The sequence below is a fragment of the Uranotaenia lowii genome, chromosome 2 (assembly GCF_029784155.1).
Source record: "Uranotaenia lowii strain MFRU-FL chromosome 2, ASM2978415v1, whole genome shotgun sequence".
Lineage (NCBI taxonomy): Eukaryota > Metazoa > Arthropoda > Insecta > Diptera > Culicidae > Uranotaenia > Uranotaenia lowii.
In genome coordinates, this window is record NC_073692.1 from 208888131 (window position 1) to 208905327 (window position 17197).

The 17197-nt window shown below is 33.8% G+C and overlaps 1 protein-coding gene across 3 annotated transcripts in view; it reads left to right on the forward strand.

Moving 5' to 3' along the window:
- LOC129750050 (platelet-derived growth factor receptor alpha) overlaps nucleotides 1-17197 on the forward strand; it is a 519951-nt gene that overhangs the window by 483982 nt on the left and 18772 nt on the right. For all 3 annotated transcript variants that reach the window (XM_055745248.1, XM_055745246.1, XM_055745247.1), the window contains one exon: nucleotides 9886-10052. In XM_055745248.1, coding sequence (XP_055601223.1) covers nucleotides 9886-10052 — 167 coding nt within the window. The remainder of the gene's footprint in view (nucleotides 1-9885; nucleotides 10053-17197) is intronic.

A 17197-nucleotide genomic window follows, 5' to 3' on the forward strand; every position in this document is an offset into this window, starting at 1 on the left:
TGTTTATTGTTCTGCACAAGAATTTTGTAAGACAAACCGGGTTGATAAAAATCATGACAAACAGTTAAACACTCATAAACCACCAGCACGAACTTTTTAAAGCTGAAGTTTTCTTCATTTTTACACGTTTTGCTTCAAGATGGCATTGAATTGGTTAGTAAAATATCTTGACTTTCAGAATGGCGTCAGATAGAGCAATGTGACTTCTACCCGTTAAGCCTTTTCACCCAATACCCATAATTAGGGGGTTTTATGCAATTTTCAATGATTTACAGCATTTTAAAGTTCAGCGGAAACCGCCATCTTGGATGTCAAAATGGCATCGGACAGTAAAACCCGAATTCTACCCGGAAGCCGCCATCTTTACTCCTACCAGTTGGGCCCTTTTATTCAATAGTCATATTGTAGGGATATTTGTACCAGTTCCGCAAAATTGTTTTTGTATTTTTTTTAAATTTATTTTAACTATCAAAAATGTATAAAAATCTAGCGTAACATTTCAAAAGGTCGAAACTGCCAAATGTAAACAAATCAAGTTAACGGTCATTCCGGATGCACGCGGTTGCACTTTACCTATCAAACGCGGTTTCGTCTTAAAATTACTTAAAACTTTCAAAAAATTGATAAAATTCAATTGGGCGAAACTTCCTGTTGATGCATTTTCGTTGGAACGTGAAGTTACGCCTATTCAAAATGGAGTGAATTTTTCTATTCGTGTAGAGCCAAAAGGCGTAACTGAGTTGACCGTGTGTGACAAAACGGCCTAATTAGTTTTTGCGTGTAGGATGAATGGGCGTAACTTCAAAACCAAAACAAAAACGGCCGATCAATTGGGCGAAACTTGCAGGCGTAACTGAAATCGAAAACAATAATAAGGCGAAACTCGAAAATATCTGAAATTACGTGAAAAAAGTTAAAGTTCTTGATAACCATCGAACAATAAGAGAATATAATGCACATTTCTTGATTTTGTTGAACAAAAAGTGGTCGATTTTATAAATAGGATTTGAATAGGTGTTCCGAATTTTCAAACGCGTTTTTCTCGTTTCGAGCTAACTGCTAGTTTCGCCCTTTTTAAATGTTACGCTAGAAATGAGATTACAAACTCAAATATGAGCAATCTCACCTGAGCGTGTTCAGTGTTGACATCTTAATCAAGAACTGTCACTAAGTTTTATGGCGATTTTAAAATAAAGCTTGGAGGAAACTTCTAGGTTTGTGTTTTATTGTAATTTGAATCCTTTGTTAATTCAAAACTCTTTCAAAACAACTTAAACAGTATATTGAATTAGTGCTTGTGATATAGCTCAGTTGGCAAGTCTGTTGTCTCCTGAGCCGATGTTCGCGAGTTCGAGCCCAAGAGTAAATATCGAACACAGTTTTACCAGACAAGTTTTTCATTTATTTATTTATTTATTTGACGTCAATCATTTGCGTAGACCGTTTTACATGTTTGCCTTAAATCTATATAAGTATAATGTTATGATAGAAGCACTCTCTTCAGTTCATTTTTGTTCATTGTTATATCAATTATGGTGCAGTATTTGTTATAGCAGATCATGATCTTATTTATAGGTCCATTTTGGGCATAGTTTGTTCTTTGTTTATTTATGTAGAAAAGATTCCTGTTTCTTAAATACCGAGTGGGAGAATAAAAGTTAAGTTTTTCTAAAATGTTTGCATCATTTACTCTTTGCCCAATAACATCATTTATAAAAGCTAACATTGCAAAATCACGTCGTTTATCAAGACTATCTATTTTAATTAACATACATCGAGATTCATACGAAGGTAGCTGATACGAGCTCCAACCTAACCTGCGTAATGCATATAATAAAAACTGTTTTTGTACTGACTCAATGCGGTCTTTATGTGTACCTTGATATGGAGCCCAGACAACACTGCAGTACTCAAGAAGGGGCCTAACATATGTTACATACAGTGTTTTGATGGTATAGGGATCATTGAATTGAAAACTAAACCTTTTTATAAACCCGAGCATATTACTTGCCTTGTAAATTATGTTATTGTAGTGTTCTACAAAGGTCAGTTCAGAATCTAGTATGACTCCTAAGTCTCTGACTTGATTGCATCTTTCTACAGATTTTTGACCAATGGTGATGGTGTCCTGTCTTACATTTCGCTTTTTGGTAAATGAGATTGAGATGCATTTTTTTACGTTTATCTCTAGCAAGCTTTTTGTACACCATACATAAAAATTATCAACTTCTCTTTGGAAGGATTCAATATCAGATGGTTTACGTATTTCCATGAAAAGTTTCATGTCGTCTGCATATATTAAAACATTTAAATGATTTAAAATGTGTTCAACATCATTGACAAATAAAATAAATAGTAAAGGACCCAGATGGGATCCCTGTGGCACTCCTGATGTAACATGCACAACAGACGACAAATTTCCTTCAAATCTTACTTGTTGCGTTCTTCCGTGCAGGTATGACTGAACCCACTTTAATAATTTATGATTGAAACCTATTTTAGATAATTTGAAAAGCAATAAAGGAATATCAACTCTATCAAATGCTTTGCTAAAATCAGTATATAATGTTTCAACATAATTCCCTTCATCTATGGCATTTATCGAGAAATTTACAAAATTTAGTAAATTGGTGGAAGTAGAACGTCCTCTAATAAAACCATGTTGTTTAGTAGTGATTGCATTTTTAACTTGAGAAAAAATGTGTTGATTAATTATTGATTCAAATAACTTAGGGATGCAAGATAATATAGCAATTCCACGATAATTTTTAACATCTGACTTTTTGCCGGTTTTGAAAATCGGAACCAAATACGATTCTTTCCAAATGGGGGGTAGTATGCCGCTTTTTAAAGATGAATTGAACAACCAAAACAAGGGTTTCACTAACTCATTTGATAATGATTTCAAAAATACTGGCGGCAATCCATCAGGACCTGCCCCTTTAGAGGCGTCTAAGGTGTTTAAAGCATTCAAAATTTCGTTGGGTGATACATTATCAACAGTGATATTTAATGAAGATTCAGGAAGATACGAGAAATAATCATAATCTCGATCCTCTTCGTTACGGGTTGTGTAAACATCTTGAAAAAAATTAGCAAATAAGTTACTGATTTCCGCAGGATTTTTACCGATTTTGTCGTTGAACTGCATATTTGTCGGAAAATTGCTAGACTTCTGTATATCTTTAACTAGGCTGAAAAATGATTTTGGGTCTGATTTGATATTACTTTCTATTCCTCTATTATACTCCTCGTGTGCGATTTTCATTTCCATATTTAGTTGATCACAGATAGTCAAATATATTGTGAGGTTCATATCATTTGCATCTTTTTTATAGTTTTTATGGGCTTTCTGCTTTCTATTTTTAAGATTAAGTATCTTCTTACTATACCACTTCGGATTTCTATTCGGCTTTTTTCTACGTTTTTTGGGTACTGCAGACTCTAATATATCGAATATGTTTTGGTAGAAAAAAGTTACAGCCTGATGTGTTGATAAACTACGAATTCTACTTTGCCAATCAATCGAGTTTAATTTGTTTTTAATTAGTTCGTAGTTTGCATGTTTGAAGTCAAAATAAGGTTCAGATAAATTGTCATCCGACATTGTGGCGTTGTCATGAATGAAAATGGAATATTCAATAGCAGAGTGAAATACTTCATTTTTCCAAAGTGGATTTGGTGCCTCAATCACACAGAAATCATCCGTCATATTAGTAAACAATAAATCAAGGTAGCAGTTATTCTGATTTCGTACGTGATTTATTTGATTAAGTCCAATCTCAGAACTCTTTTCAAATAATGTTAGAAGTGTTGAGTTTTCCCCAATTATTGGAATCAAAAGAGATTCGTTGTGGTCATCTACAATAAAATCAGCAGCACTTTGATTAAAGTCGCCATATATGTGAACATTGGCGTCAGACTCGAAATTTGAAATTATATTATCAGCAATACTAAAAAACATTTTATAGGACTCAGTTTTGGCACCTTCAGGGGGAAAATACACAGATCCAAAAATGTGAACTTGATTTCCTATCACGGATTTAACCCAAACATGGTCAAATTCCTTGTGTTTATTAGATGGGATTTCTTCAGATTCATAATCAGAAGAAATTGCAATTAAAACGCCACCCCCGGATTTCTTGTCGGATAACAATTTATCACGATCGTCTCTATAGACATTAAATTTATCAGCGAAGACTTCGGAGCTTTTAACGCAAGAATCCCAACTCGTCTCAGTTGCTAATATTAAGGGGTAGCTACAAGCAGCTACACGCCTGTAAATTTCATTTAATTTTAAGGCACTTTTCATTCTATTAAAATTTTGACAATAAATTGTTATTTCTTTACTGTCGCATAGAGAGGAATTGATTTTCTTGCAAGCAGAGTTTTTCATATCATACCTAACTACATCGTTGTTGTCCTCCAAGGGGCCCGTCAGATCCTGGCAAAACACGAATGCCTACATGCACACGCTTGACATGGAGAAGGCCTCTGGGGCGAGCGCGCCAAATCTGGATTTCCTATCGTCGAGACCGTGCTTACTCGTGCAAGCTGATGATCTGCCGGATATGGATTCAGTACTTCACCACGTTGGAACCTTATACCACGCTGATTTTCTACTGGAGGTTTTGAAAATGTTGCTTTTGCAGCTGCTAGTAGCTTTTTATCCGGAAGCAGAGAGTTGATAACTGGTTGATGATTGATGTGGGGGATCCTGGTACTATTGTAATCGCTGTAACTACATGAAGGGGTATCCTGGTCTATGTTGCTGTTTCTATTGTTGTTGGCATTGTTGTAGTTGTAATAGTTGAAGGTGTGCTCCTCATTTCGGGCGTTGTTATTATTTAAATTACGTAAATTGTTGCTGTTGTTGTTCTTGGATTTGTTGCTGAGATTCCCAATTTTTTTATTGGCTTTCCTTTTCTTCAATGCTTTATCTCTAGCCTTTTGCTGCTGAACATAGCGTAATTTACGCGCGTCATAGTCAGTCCAGTCTGAACGCCACACTTTTTTAGAACCCAGGAGGCGCCAACCGCAGTTGTCAGAACTGTTAGCAATTGTCAGTTCCATTAATACATTAGTTTCAATTACATTTAAAGCGTCCTCTGTAGTGTGGGACATGGTAGGGCGGTGATCGGTGCAATGAGCTGCCATATCCACAGTAACGGAGCTTATATTTTGCACATCATCACAAATGCGTTTGAGTTCTTTCTGTAGGTCCGTAGTGAGATCAGACACATAATTTTCGATACGGTCCCTACTTGCTTCCATTGAAATATTAAAAAGGGAAGTGAGGTGGTTTTTTTACATCTGCGAGCTCACAACTGTTTGTGCCTTTAGTATTTTCCATACACTGCGATAATGTTGACACAGCATTGTTGACTTTTGTTGCCGTATTGTTGTTTATCGCCGACACCGCTTCTTTCAGTTGGAGCTCCATATTTTCAAACAGCTCACCCATTGCATTGAACTTTTTTAATTCGGCAGAGATGCGCAGGCTGGAGTCCGTTTGTGAGTTGAGTGAGCTAATTAATTACTCTTGTTGACTTAATACCTTGCTCGTATCAATTCCAGCTTTCAAATGATGCTGGCAGTCTTCACAGAGCGGGATCATGTAATGTTGAATAACGTTCTCCTGATGTCGTTGAACTCCAATACAAGCCGCGTGATAGCGCTTTTTACAAAATTCACACTTCAATAGGAAGCGATCATCACTGACACTGCAGCTTTTGATACAGCAATTCATAATAAAAAAATAAAATGACCGAGTGCGGCGCGACACAAAACAAAAAAAAAATATATATATATATATACTAGCAAAAATTATTGCAGACCGTCGTTAAAATGCGTCCGTACTCACGAACGGCTAGAATGAATTTTCTGGATTTTCTTTAACGATCCGCCAACTGTAACGTTGATAAAGTCGCGAATGATAAAACGACTATAATCGAAACAAAAAAAAGTATATATAATTAAGGCTTTATTATCGTTTTAAATTCTACCTAAAACAAATAATCGAAACATGAGTATCAACATTTTTCAAGAATTTAATAAAATAGTCATTAAATGCCATAATAAAACCACAATAAAACTTCCTAATGCTAGTTGGCTAAATAGGTTATACTTGGGTTGTTATTTCTGTATGTCCTCAATAGACGCGGAAACTACTGATCAGAGAAGTTTTTGAAGCCGGGAATCGTTCCTACGAAATTTGAAGCCCCAAAAAGAGTGGGCACCATACCAATTTAAGAAAAAAAAAAATGAGAAAATCTCGGGTAATTCGGTAAAAAGATTCGACAAACTGAGCATGTACATTAGACTGCCGCAAAAAAAAAATTTTTTTGCTTTCATATGTTTTTGATGCCTTTTGGATCACCAAGGATCAGTGTAAAAGATGATTAGGTTGATTCCTGAGTAAGCGCAACGCGTTTTAATTTTGTTTGGAAATTCTTATGGAAAAAGAAATATAGGCACATTATATCATCAAGAAAAAAAAAATCAAATAACCTTGAAATGAAGGTGGTTTTTGATTTTTGGTTTTTACTATTCTTAAGCTTTATTTTTTGCAAACATGACGAGCAGCTAAGCATTTAATAAAAAAAATTATAACCATTTTCAAATTAAAAACCTGAATCCATTTATAAGTTTTTATAAAATGGTAGAATTTGCTTGCTAAAGCTTCTAATGATTTCATGATATGATTTTGCAAAGGTTATAAAAGTCAATAAATTTCCTGACAATGCAAAGTAGTTTTTTGAGGTTTTTTTATTCTCATCCTACGGTCAAATAAGCAGTCAGAAATGCAAAAAAAAAATGAAAAAAATTGTACAACATTGAATATTGTTTCTGGGGTACAAATAAGGTTTGTGCTTTGTTCACATGAGTTGTACTGCAAGAATCAAGGTATTTTTTTCATTCGAAATTATATTTTTTGATCTTTCAGTACTACTCTGGCGATTTTTGAACGAAACATTTGTTTTCCCATACAAAATTAAAACTCGTTGCGCTAATTCAGGACAGGAGGGATTGCTTCAAAAAATTTTATTGCTATTTCTTGCAGCAAAAATAACAAAAAAAGAATTATAAATTTCCAAATAAAGCTTGTAGCGGTCCAATGTTCATATACTTGGTGGAGAGAGGAAAAATATTGCTCAATAAAGTTATTCCAATTTCACTCATTTCAGAAGCATAATTGATGGAAAACTGTCCAAATCATACTTATTGCAATTAATACAAGGTTATTGGCGATTTGCAGCAAAACTTTTTGACATGCAGCGCCAACTGATTTTCACTTATGGAACTAACAAAAGGGTGATGATAGCTGATTTTTAACACGGCAGTCAATATGAAATGTTTTAAAAATTAAGTTTTTTTCAGAAACTGTATCATTTTGGAAAATAACAAGTGCTGGATCGAGTAAGAAAATCTTCAATTTATCCGATCCAATGATTTTTGCACACGCAATTAAAATATTTCACGTTTTTTTTACCAAAAATTTATTTTGAAATTTGAAGATTTGATCGAGTAGAAATATGGCTGGCTTGGTGAACATACGAAACAACGCAACGTTCATCAGATTGAACTTAAGCTTGTTAAGAGGCGAATGAACTAAATATTTAAAGCTTTTATAAATAAATCAATCAATCAATCAATCAATCAACTTAAGCTTGTTAATCCATATCAATTTGAATTTAGCAGTGTTTTATAATAAATCAACGTAGGGGATTAACTTTCATTGAAAAAAAAAAAACTCATACGTAAATAATGAATCAACTGAGTGAATTTTGAAATTAAATTTAATCGTTGATGTTGTTGTATGATAATTTATTTTCCAGCTGTGTAATGGATAAAATTATAAATAGTAGTGTAAAGTTTCCTCATTTGAAATTCTTTATCATCATCAATTCCTTCATTTTTGCCTAATTCCGCTATTAAATAGCTTGCAGCATTCCCTAGAGCTTCTGTTGTGAATTTTTATTGAGATGGTTGATAATCTGTTCAATTAAAACGGGTGCAAAGTAGTGTTGTAGAAAATAGTTATTTGAAAATTAATCCGCATTTTTTTTCTGTATTAATGAGCCACTTTCAGCAAAAGTTGTAATTTTTATTCTCTACAATTTCCATTTCAATCTGCTGGGTAGCAGTCGTAGCTTGGTATGGACATACAGTCCATTTAACACCAATTGCGTTGTTTTCAATCTGATAAGACTTCTAAGAATGGTAAAGTTGAGAATGTCCAGATGCTGGTCTTAAATTTTTTTTCCGAGTGAACATATTCGCTGTCGAGAACTCTGCAGCTGAATCCGGATTTTATGGTCCCGGTTTTCATGGGATTTTTTCTTGCGGTATTTTATTTTCAACTCCGTTTATTTTTGTAACGGTTTCTTATTCGTTTGATTTGTTGTCTGACGAGCTTCGTTTACAGTTATGTTCAATTATTTCTCCTGTTGATGAAGGGTGCACGAAGTTTTTCTGAAGAACTAAAATCAGCAAAAACTGAACAACAATCTGATTTAAAAACTACAAACGATTGAGTGAATCACATTTTCTTACCATTTTCTGCCGTCCATATTTCCTTATTTCACAATTTACATAAAGAATATTTAATTTTCTGTTGCGACTTCCAAAAATAATACGCGATTTGACATTTGTATCCATAACATCATCATTTTGATCGAAGTGCCCTCTGAGTGTCGTTTTGAACTGCAAATCGCCAATTAGATCACAAGGTTCTCTGACTTTTTCAGTCAGTAGGCGAGGAGAGCGCGGTGAGGTTCAGTGATTTTTTTGTAAACATGTTAGTAAACAAACGTAACAAACTCCATAGTAGCCAAATCAAAATGGCAGTAAGTGCTGATTTTTTCTTGATCAGTTACCGACTAATGAAAGAATTAAAACAATTTGTCAATCAATAAAATGGTCAAAAAAGAGTGAATAGAACCATTCAATATGGTTCAATAGTTCAGAGAAAAAAAAACTGCGTCTACCATTCTACTAGAAGGAAATCGACTGAACAATTCTTCTCTGTCCATTTCACTTGTTCCTTTCCCACAGAAATGTGACAAATTTGTTACACAAATTTTCGACCCGACTCTTTTTGCGGACGGTTTACGAAAGCCGCTTTCACGAACCACTTTCTTTTTTTTCTTCCATTACACTTGACAAGTTAAAAATGTTTGTGTGTTGGGTGATGCAAATTTATACAAACAAGTTGTGGAAAAACAGTTACACTGGCTACGTTCATCCTAGTCTTGTAGGAGCTGATCGGACTGTGTACATTTTCAATAAGAGGAAATAGACGAATGGGGAGAAATTGAGCATGGAATTTCAATTGGACTTCCAACATACTTTTTCCGAGACTTTTCTCACCCTGCATTGGATCAAAGAAAAAACGAATAAAATTATCAGCTCTACCACCTAAAACGTTGAACAACCACAATTTTCTAGAGATAAAACTTATGATTTTAAAATCCTCATCATGACAACATTCAACAGTTGGTTTAATTTGTTTTATTTATTTCTGGGGTTGGCCTTAAGGATCAAATCTTAATGTTTGAAGTTTCAAATTAAAAATCGGATTTCTAATTCAAAATGATTTACTATTCAATGTGTATTTCAAAAAGATGTTATGCCTTCTTTCTTCAAAGAAAACGTTCTAACTAAAGCCATGAAATTGCTTACAAAAAACAGGAAAACCTGCAATTTTCCAGTGGAACTTCCCATAATCGGAATTATCTCTGAAATGTCCATTATTCAATAGGTAAACGATCCACTAATTCCATGAATTGAAACTAAAAGACAAACGTTGTTCCAAGCTTGGAATCATAAATTGGCCTTTTCCATAGCATTCGATTAATCAAAGTTTTCGTTTGTGTCTTTCAGTTGGAGTATCTGAGGAAAATTCGGGTGAAACATTTCCTCCGCATGAGTCGAATCGAAGCGGCCGCCCAAAAATCCGATGGCGTTAGCTTGCAGAGGTCCATTTCCAATCACTCCAATAGCACCGTTTTTGGCCCAGCTGTCAAATACACAGACATTTCACACACATCGTAAGTATGAAAGCTTTGGGTGGGTTTATTTTGTGTTTCTATGTATTGTGACGATAGTCCGGTCCTGAATTATTAAAGAGTTGCGTGTAACTAATTCCGGCGTCCGGGAATTTTGAATTGAGAATCTATCCTTGGCCTTCAATTTGATTCGTACTATGCCAAACAGTTCTGAATAAACTTGATCATTTTAAGAAACATTGAGGAGATTTCTATTTTATATTTTCCAAGAAGAATGTGAATACAAATTTGAATATAGGTACAAGGTGTTGAATAAGTTACACTTTTTTTTCTCTTTGATGTGGTGAAGTCAAAGCGCAAATTCACATACATACATGTGTAAAAAATAGAATTATTTTTAACAATTCATGGTAAAGATTGGTAAAGATTTACAATGAGGTAATTATCACCCAATAAGGCCGGAACAAATTTCAAATCCTTCTTTTGTCACTCGGAGTTGGAGCATCGCGAGGGGGGGGACAATAAAAAATAATGCGAAAAACAAATAAAATGGAATAAATTGCACGAAAGCTTGTATTCAACCGAATTGCATACTACATTATTGCATAAAACCTGTGAATCAAGTATTTTAATTATCGAAAATCTCATTAAAATCAAGAATACAAAATGTGAATTAACTTCCATCTTCCAAAATTTGGTTCTTGGTCTTGTAATCTTTCGGATATTTGAATTTTTATTTGAAATTTACTTAAAATACTTCAAACTTTATTTACTCCCCCCTTCGGGATTTTGGAAATTTCGAAGGGGGGGGGGGGGGGGGTGACAAAAGAAGAAATTGGTATTTGTTCCAGCCTAATATAATTACTATTAATATACTGTTGGATATACATAAAGACATGTTGGACATTCATAAAGACATTAAAATAAACATCGTCAAGATTTAAGATCTGTGGAATAATTTAAAAAAAATGAAATCATGCAACGCAGCCAACACGCGTTTTTTTCCAAAATAGGTTTTGAGAATTTGCGTTTTTTTCACCCTTAGTTGCCTGATTAAACAAAACCAACAGCATTTAATCAATTCAAACCTTTATTGAATTTTTTTAATTCAGCGTCCTCTAAACAAATAAAATTGTGTTGGTACTTGTTTTTTTTCGAAAATTTAACTTAACATTTTTAACACTGCAGGTGATTTATAAATTTTATCATTTTTATAATTATAAATTCATCCATGCAGGTCATCAAAAAATCCTAGAAAGTTTAAAAAAAAAATTTAAAATTTTTCTGTTCGACTTCGTTTAATAAATATTTAAGTTTTGCAGACAGAAGTACTAAAATGAGCCGTTTTTTCTTCAATCAACATACATTTAATTGCACACTGGTGTCGTTTAACCTTAAAAAGGACAATTAGCCTGTTAGGGTCACCCGGATTACTATTTTGGCTATATCTTCAAAACTACTGAACCGAAAAAATTATTATGATTTTTTGGTGTCTGAAGAATTTAGCCGAAAAACAAAACGATCAAAATAAAGATGGCCTCCTTGAACGAAGAGCGTGATCATCCCGGTTGGAAAATAAAATTTCACTATGTTAGTGATCAAGACATGAATGCCACAAGGATGGTAGAGTGTCATTAATTAAACCTTAAAAAAAATTACGTTGGTGAAACTTTGGCTTATTTAATGATTCATTAAAGTAAATAAAAGATTGAGGCTTCCGATGTATAAATTTTAGAAAAATTGAGAATCATTGAATTTCTTCTTGAAAACCATTGTTTTATTACAGAATAATTCGCTTATAATTATAAAACTACGCTGATAAACTATTTCATCTATGAAAACCAATGGAAACTTACTGAGTTTTATTAATTTGGAATATTATTATCCCATTAAAAACCGTAAAAATCATAAAATGTGAGATTTTGGAAATTTGCTGAGCTTTAATTCAACATCAAATGGATTAAATGTGGAAACTTCAAATTCTCGAGTTAATTGAAATGTCGTTTTGAATTTTTGAAAAAAAAAAATTAACATTTCAGAGAAGATGAGCTCAAGATAACAAAAAGCGTAAAGTCAAAGTCAGTATACCTCAAATTTGGTTTTCTATTTGTTTAAATTCTATGACTTAATACTGTTATCTTATTTTAATCGCCGCCGGGATATATTCTTATTTAATTTTTGGCATTTCGGCGAGTTGTGAAAATTCAAGGTAGAATATTTAGAAAGAACATGAAAGTATTATAGGTGGAAAGATCAAAGCTAGAGCGCTTTGGGTAGAAGAAATTGAATAGTTGGTGAAAATGTGAGCAGGGCTTTTGTTGTGTGAACAGCTTTTGAACTACTTGCGTGATTCTTTGCCGCGCGCCGTTTCAATGTTGATAGGAAGCGATGAAGATCAACATTGAAACGGCGCGCGGCAAAGAATCACGCAAGTAGTTCAAAAGCTGTTCACACAACAAAAGCCCTGCTCACATTTTCACCAACTATTCAATTTCTTCTACCCAAAGCGCTCTAGCTTTGATCTTTCCACCTATAATACTTTCATGTTCTTTCTAAATATTCTACCTTGAATTTTCACAACTCGCCGAAATGCCAAAAATTAAATAAGGATGACTTAATACTAGAATTGGTAACCCTATCCCCTAAAGTTTGCGTGAATGCTCTTCATACGAATGGTATGTAGTCACCAAACCCCAATCAGAAAACCTTAAGAAATGTATGATGGAATATACAGATAATGTGTCTAATATCGTATGGGAGAGTGGGGAATCATGGGCCACTTTTTTTCGTTGTTCCATAACTTCTTTATTATAAAAGATAAAATGAAAATAAAAAATGGTATGGTTTTCTACATTTTCAAGGTATTATAAGGTATTTTTTTTTAAATTTTTAATTAGTTATTTTCCCCAAATTCTGACTGTTTAAAAAAAAGCAATATTTTTTGGATTTTGAAAAATGGTGGGGAATCGTGGGCCGCCAAATCCAAATTGACCAAATAACATGCAAAATTTATGAGTTGACCCAAAACTGTGATTTCCTAATTCATTTTGTTATTTTAAAGCCATTTCAGATGATGAAATAAAAAAGAGAGCTGTGTATGATCGAATGGATTCCAAAATCTGGCTCGCGAACGTTTTGGCAAAATTTCTTATATAGCATGGACAAAATATTTTTCATAACTCTTCATTTGGCATAAGAAAACTTAACAGATAGGAAAAACGTATTTTAAGTTCTGAATGTGTATAAAAAGATAAAAATATAGGTGGTTCAAGATGTGTGGCCCACGATTCCCCACAAGCTATGATTTGCAAATTGGTTGCGTTTGTGTGACTTATTGATGTTTCATCAAAAATTCCTTTTCCACGTGAAAGATCATGAAAAAACTAAGATCATAAGCGTCTGAGCATATTTTTGTTATGCACTGTAGGTTCTCCATCGATGACATTAGCGGGTGTATTTTTAATTATGAAAGTAAATTTTTCTAACTTTTTTTAGCTTGATAAATAAAAGAAGCATATGATGCGTATTCAAGTCAACAGCATATAGAAATATATGCTAACGCAAAGCGACGACGATGACAGTTGGTTTGAGATTTTTATCTCAACACACATCTGAGATATTAAAAGTGGCACACGTTTCCACATGGCCCACGATACCCCACTCTCCCCTACTATTTTAAAAATTGAAAAATTGTGATTGTAATTGTTTTTTTTATTATTCAGTGACGGTAACCTTTTTTGTGAAATTATATGAGGCCCTCAGAGCCAAAGAGGTATAAGTGTAAAAACGATCGATTTTGAGTAAATAATGCCAAACGATTCTCAATGTTTCAGATTATATTTGTGGAGTTTTTCAGATTTTTTAAATCATTTTCGCATACATTTACGTTCAAAAGGTTATTGTAAATGTTCGAAAAATGAATGTAAAATGGCCAAACACAACAATTTTAAAGCGCGATTTCTTGAAATTAATATTTATACACTTTTACCAATTTGACATGTTTCAATTCAAAGGGATTTTCAGATCTTTAATTTAAATTAAATTATTGTAGATTAGACTGCCCCAAATTTGTATGGGAAATTCAAAACCTGTGAAATGTTATGCGCTGCAGGCTAAAATTGATGCTAGTCCTAGTACAAGAAACATTTTTCATAGTTTAGGCTTTAAGAAAACCCGTTTTTGAAAAAAATCGGCCGACAGGAACCAAAGTTATTGATGAGAAACTAGTTTTTCATGTTTCTCCCGAACAAAATGTCTCAAAATGCCATACAAACTTCAAGCTCGTTGAGCGACCCCTTCCCGTGATCCGATTTCGCCCAAATTTGGCATGAGATCTTGTACTAGGCCTAGGATCAATTTTAGACTGCATCGCATAACTATTTTTAAATTCGGGTCATTAGGGGCACTCTAGTGTAGATTCAGATATATTTATCAAAATGATATATGCAGTCCAAGAAAAACGTCCAATTCTTAGAATATGGTTTTTCCAAAAAGAGCTTCGCGGGCCACACAAATTTGATCACGGGCCACATGTGGCCCGCGGGCCTTGGTTTGGCCACCCATGATCTAAATGAACCTGATGATAATTGGATACTAAATCACGCTATCATTTAGATCTAACTTTTCTAATCAATGAATGTTACTGAAATCTTAATGATTCAGTTGTTGTAGTTTAATCAAAACCTTATCTTGCTTCCATTCATCAATTCATGTTTTACTTTGGTATTAATTTGTAACGCATTACAACACTAAATTTCCGCATCGATAGCTTATTTTGGCATCATTTTGCTATCGACTTAAGCATGCAACATACAATTTTTTTTATAGTTAATTGGGATTGGTTGATTTTTGCCCTTAAAAGTGACAAAACATTCGATTTACATGTTTCGTGAATTATCATTGATAAAATCATAAAAATCATCAAATAATCAATTTCATTTGGATTGTTTTTTTTATGCAACGAAAATATTAAGATTTAGAAATAGATTTCGTGTTTCGAGGGTTAATAGAGAATGTTTGGTGGTTCTTCGATACAGATTTTAGTAAATAAATAATATATTATATTTAGGGGTTAAGCCCTCCCTCCATGAAGATTTTTTCAATTCAAATTTTCAGTACAAAAAATTGAATTTACCGGGAAACCACTTGATCCCAAAAGGTGTTTAAATCAAGTGTTAACAAACATGTCAGAAAATTGGCTCGTCTCCGGCGGAATTTTGTCTTAAATCACTCTCTAGGCCTAAGATATTTCATTTTACGACTGTATATTGCGTTCACTAATCTTATCAATAGAAGATTTCTTCTTGTATTGAAACTCCAATCTTGACACACAAAAATCTTAATTCGTGTTTGGAACGGGTTTTTACTGAGAAGTGCAACTAAAATTTGAAACCAACCATTTAAACTTCAAAATTCATTCAAAGAATACCAATTCTAAGTATCACAAGTTGGTAACCATGTGACAGGTGTTGAACACTCATGATAGTCAACAGATTTAGTAAAATAAAAACAAAAACCCAGTATCGATGATTTTGTAACACATCACTTTGATTCTAAAATAAGGGTAAAAGTCATCTAAAGTTTTATGCTGGGGTGAAATATTTTTAAAAGAAACCAATTTCAGCCTCAATTGTATTTGTGTATTTGTATAATGTGGAGTGAAAGATTCAGATGAATGAGAAACACTCTCAATCATCTGAATCTTTCACTCCACATTCAAAATCGTTTTGATAAATTACTGAAGGCCAAGGTTGCCAAAACCACAGAATAATCTGTATTATCACAGAATTTTGGGCAATATTTCGTCGCAGAATCTGTGTCACAGATCACAGAATTTTTAAAATTTTCACTGAGTTCACAGATTTTATAAATATTGTATAGATTTCCAAAATTATTAATTTTTTTGTAACATTCGACTTTATTTCTGACTCTTATTATTATTTTTTAAGGATTTTCAAGGATTTTTTTATTGAACTGTAAGAAGTTTCCAATTTGATGATGTTTTACATGATTGCCCAAAGAACTTAAAAAATATAGCGTCACAGCAAACTGTCACAGAATTTCAGGTTCGAATCACAGAATTCGAGATTTTGTTTTGTCAAAAACACAGAATTTTTTTCCGGCAACCTTGCTCAAGGCTCCAAATTTCACATTTTTCCTAGGTGCAAATAATTTAAAAGCTTGTTTTGGTTAATTTGAGTGCCTTGAGTCTAAATATGCAATTAGGTTTTTGTCGAACAGGTTTTGTTACGAGACAAAAAAAAGGGCGAGCACTGCTTTCGATAGCGTTCATTAACCGCTTCAAACTGCGGGAAAAACAAAGTAATTAGCGCATTTAACAAGGGGAAATTGTGGTAACTTACATATTAGTTGCGCTTTACTAAATGTAGAGACCTGGTTTATCGGATCGAAATCACGTTTACCTCGTCTCTGAATTCCCGTAACATTTTCCACACTCATCTTCCGCGCCGGTGTCAACAAACCTTCCCGTGCACACGCTCGGTCATAACTACCCGTTCCTTAGTCTCATGTAACATGTCGCATGGGCTCATTTTCTAATAGCGAGTAACAATACGTTTGGGCACGCCTCTACATCCCCCCTAACACATCCTGATCTAATGTGACCCGTAGGTTTAGAACCATGCAGGTTATTTACGCATTTGCATTATTTTAGATTCCACTTTAGTCTATTGACTAGACCAGCTACTCTCAAGCTACAGTTTTCTCAATAGTTATCTTAACAATTCTTCCAGACAACCTTTCGTTATTAGTTACCATTCTTAAGGTGAATAGTATTTCTTCTGTACTTAACAACGACTCAATACGACTTATTGATTAAAGCATACTTATGAGAAGACTAGGACCTCCTTTTGGGGCTCCTGCATGTCCATGAGCACACAGCCCCTATAATCTTCATATCTATAGATGTATTCGACCTATATTTCTAGGCGGTGATGTCTAATATCAGAGTCATATTTAATCCACATTTGCCCAGTGTCACTAATTGTGTCATGATAAATGTACATACGTTTTATCATTTATTCCTTACAAATCGTTCAATTTAGTAGTACTTCTCAGAGCCATGTAACACACTCCTACTAAGCGCTGCTTGTCATATGTAAGCTTTCTTCCCTATATCCCTTGAACAACATGATTTCCAGCAAATTTATATGTTCATATGACACTCC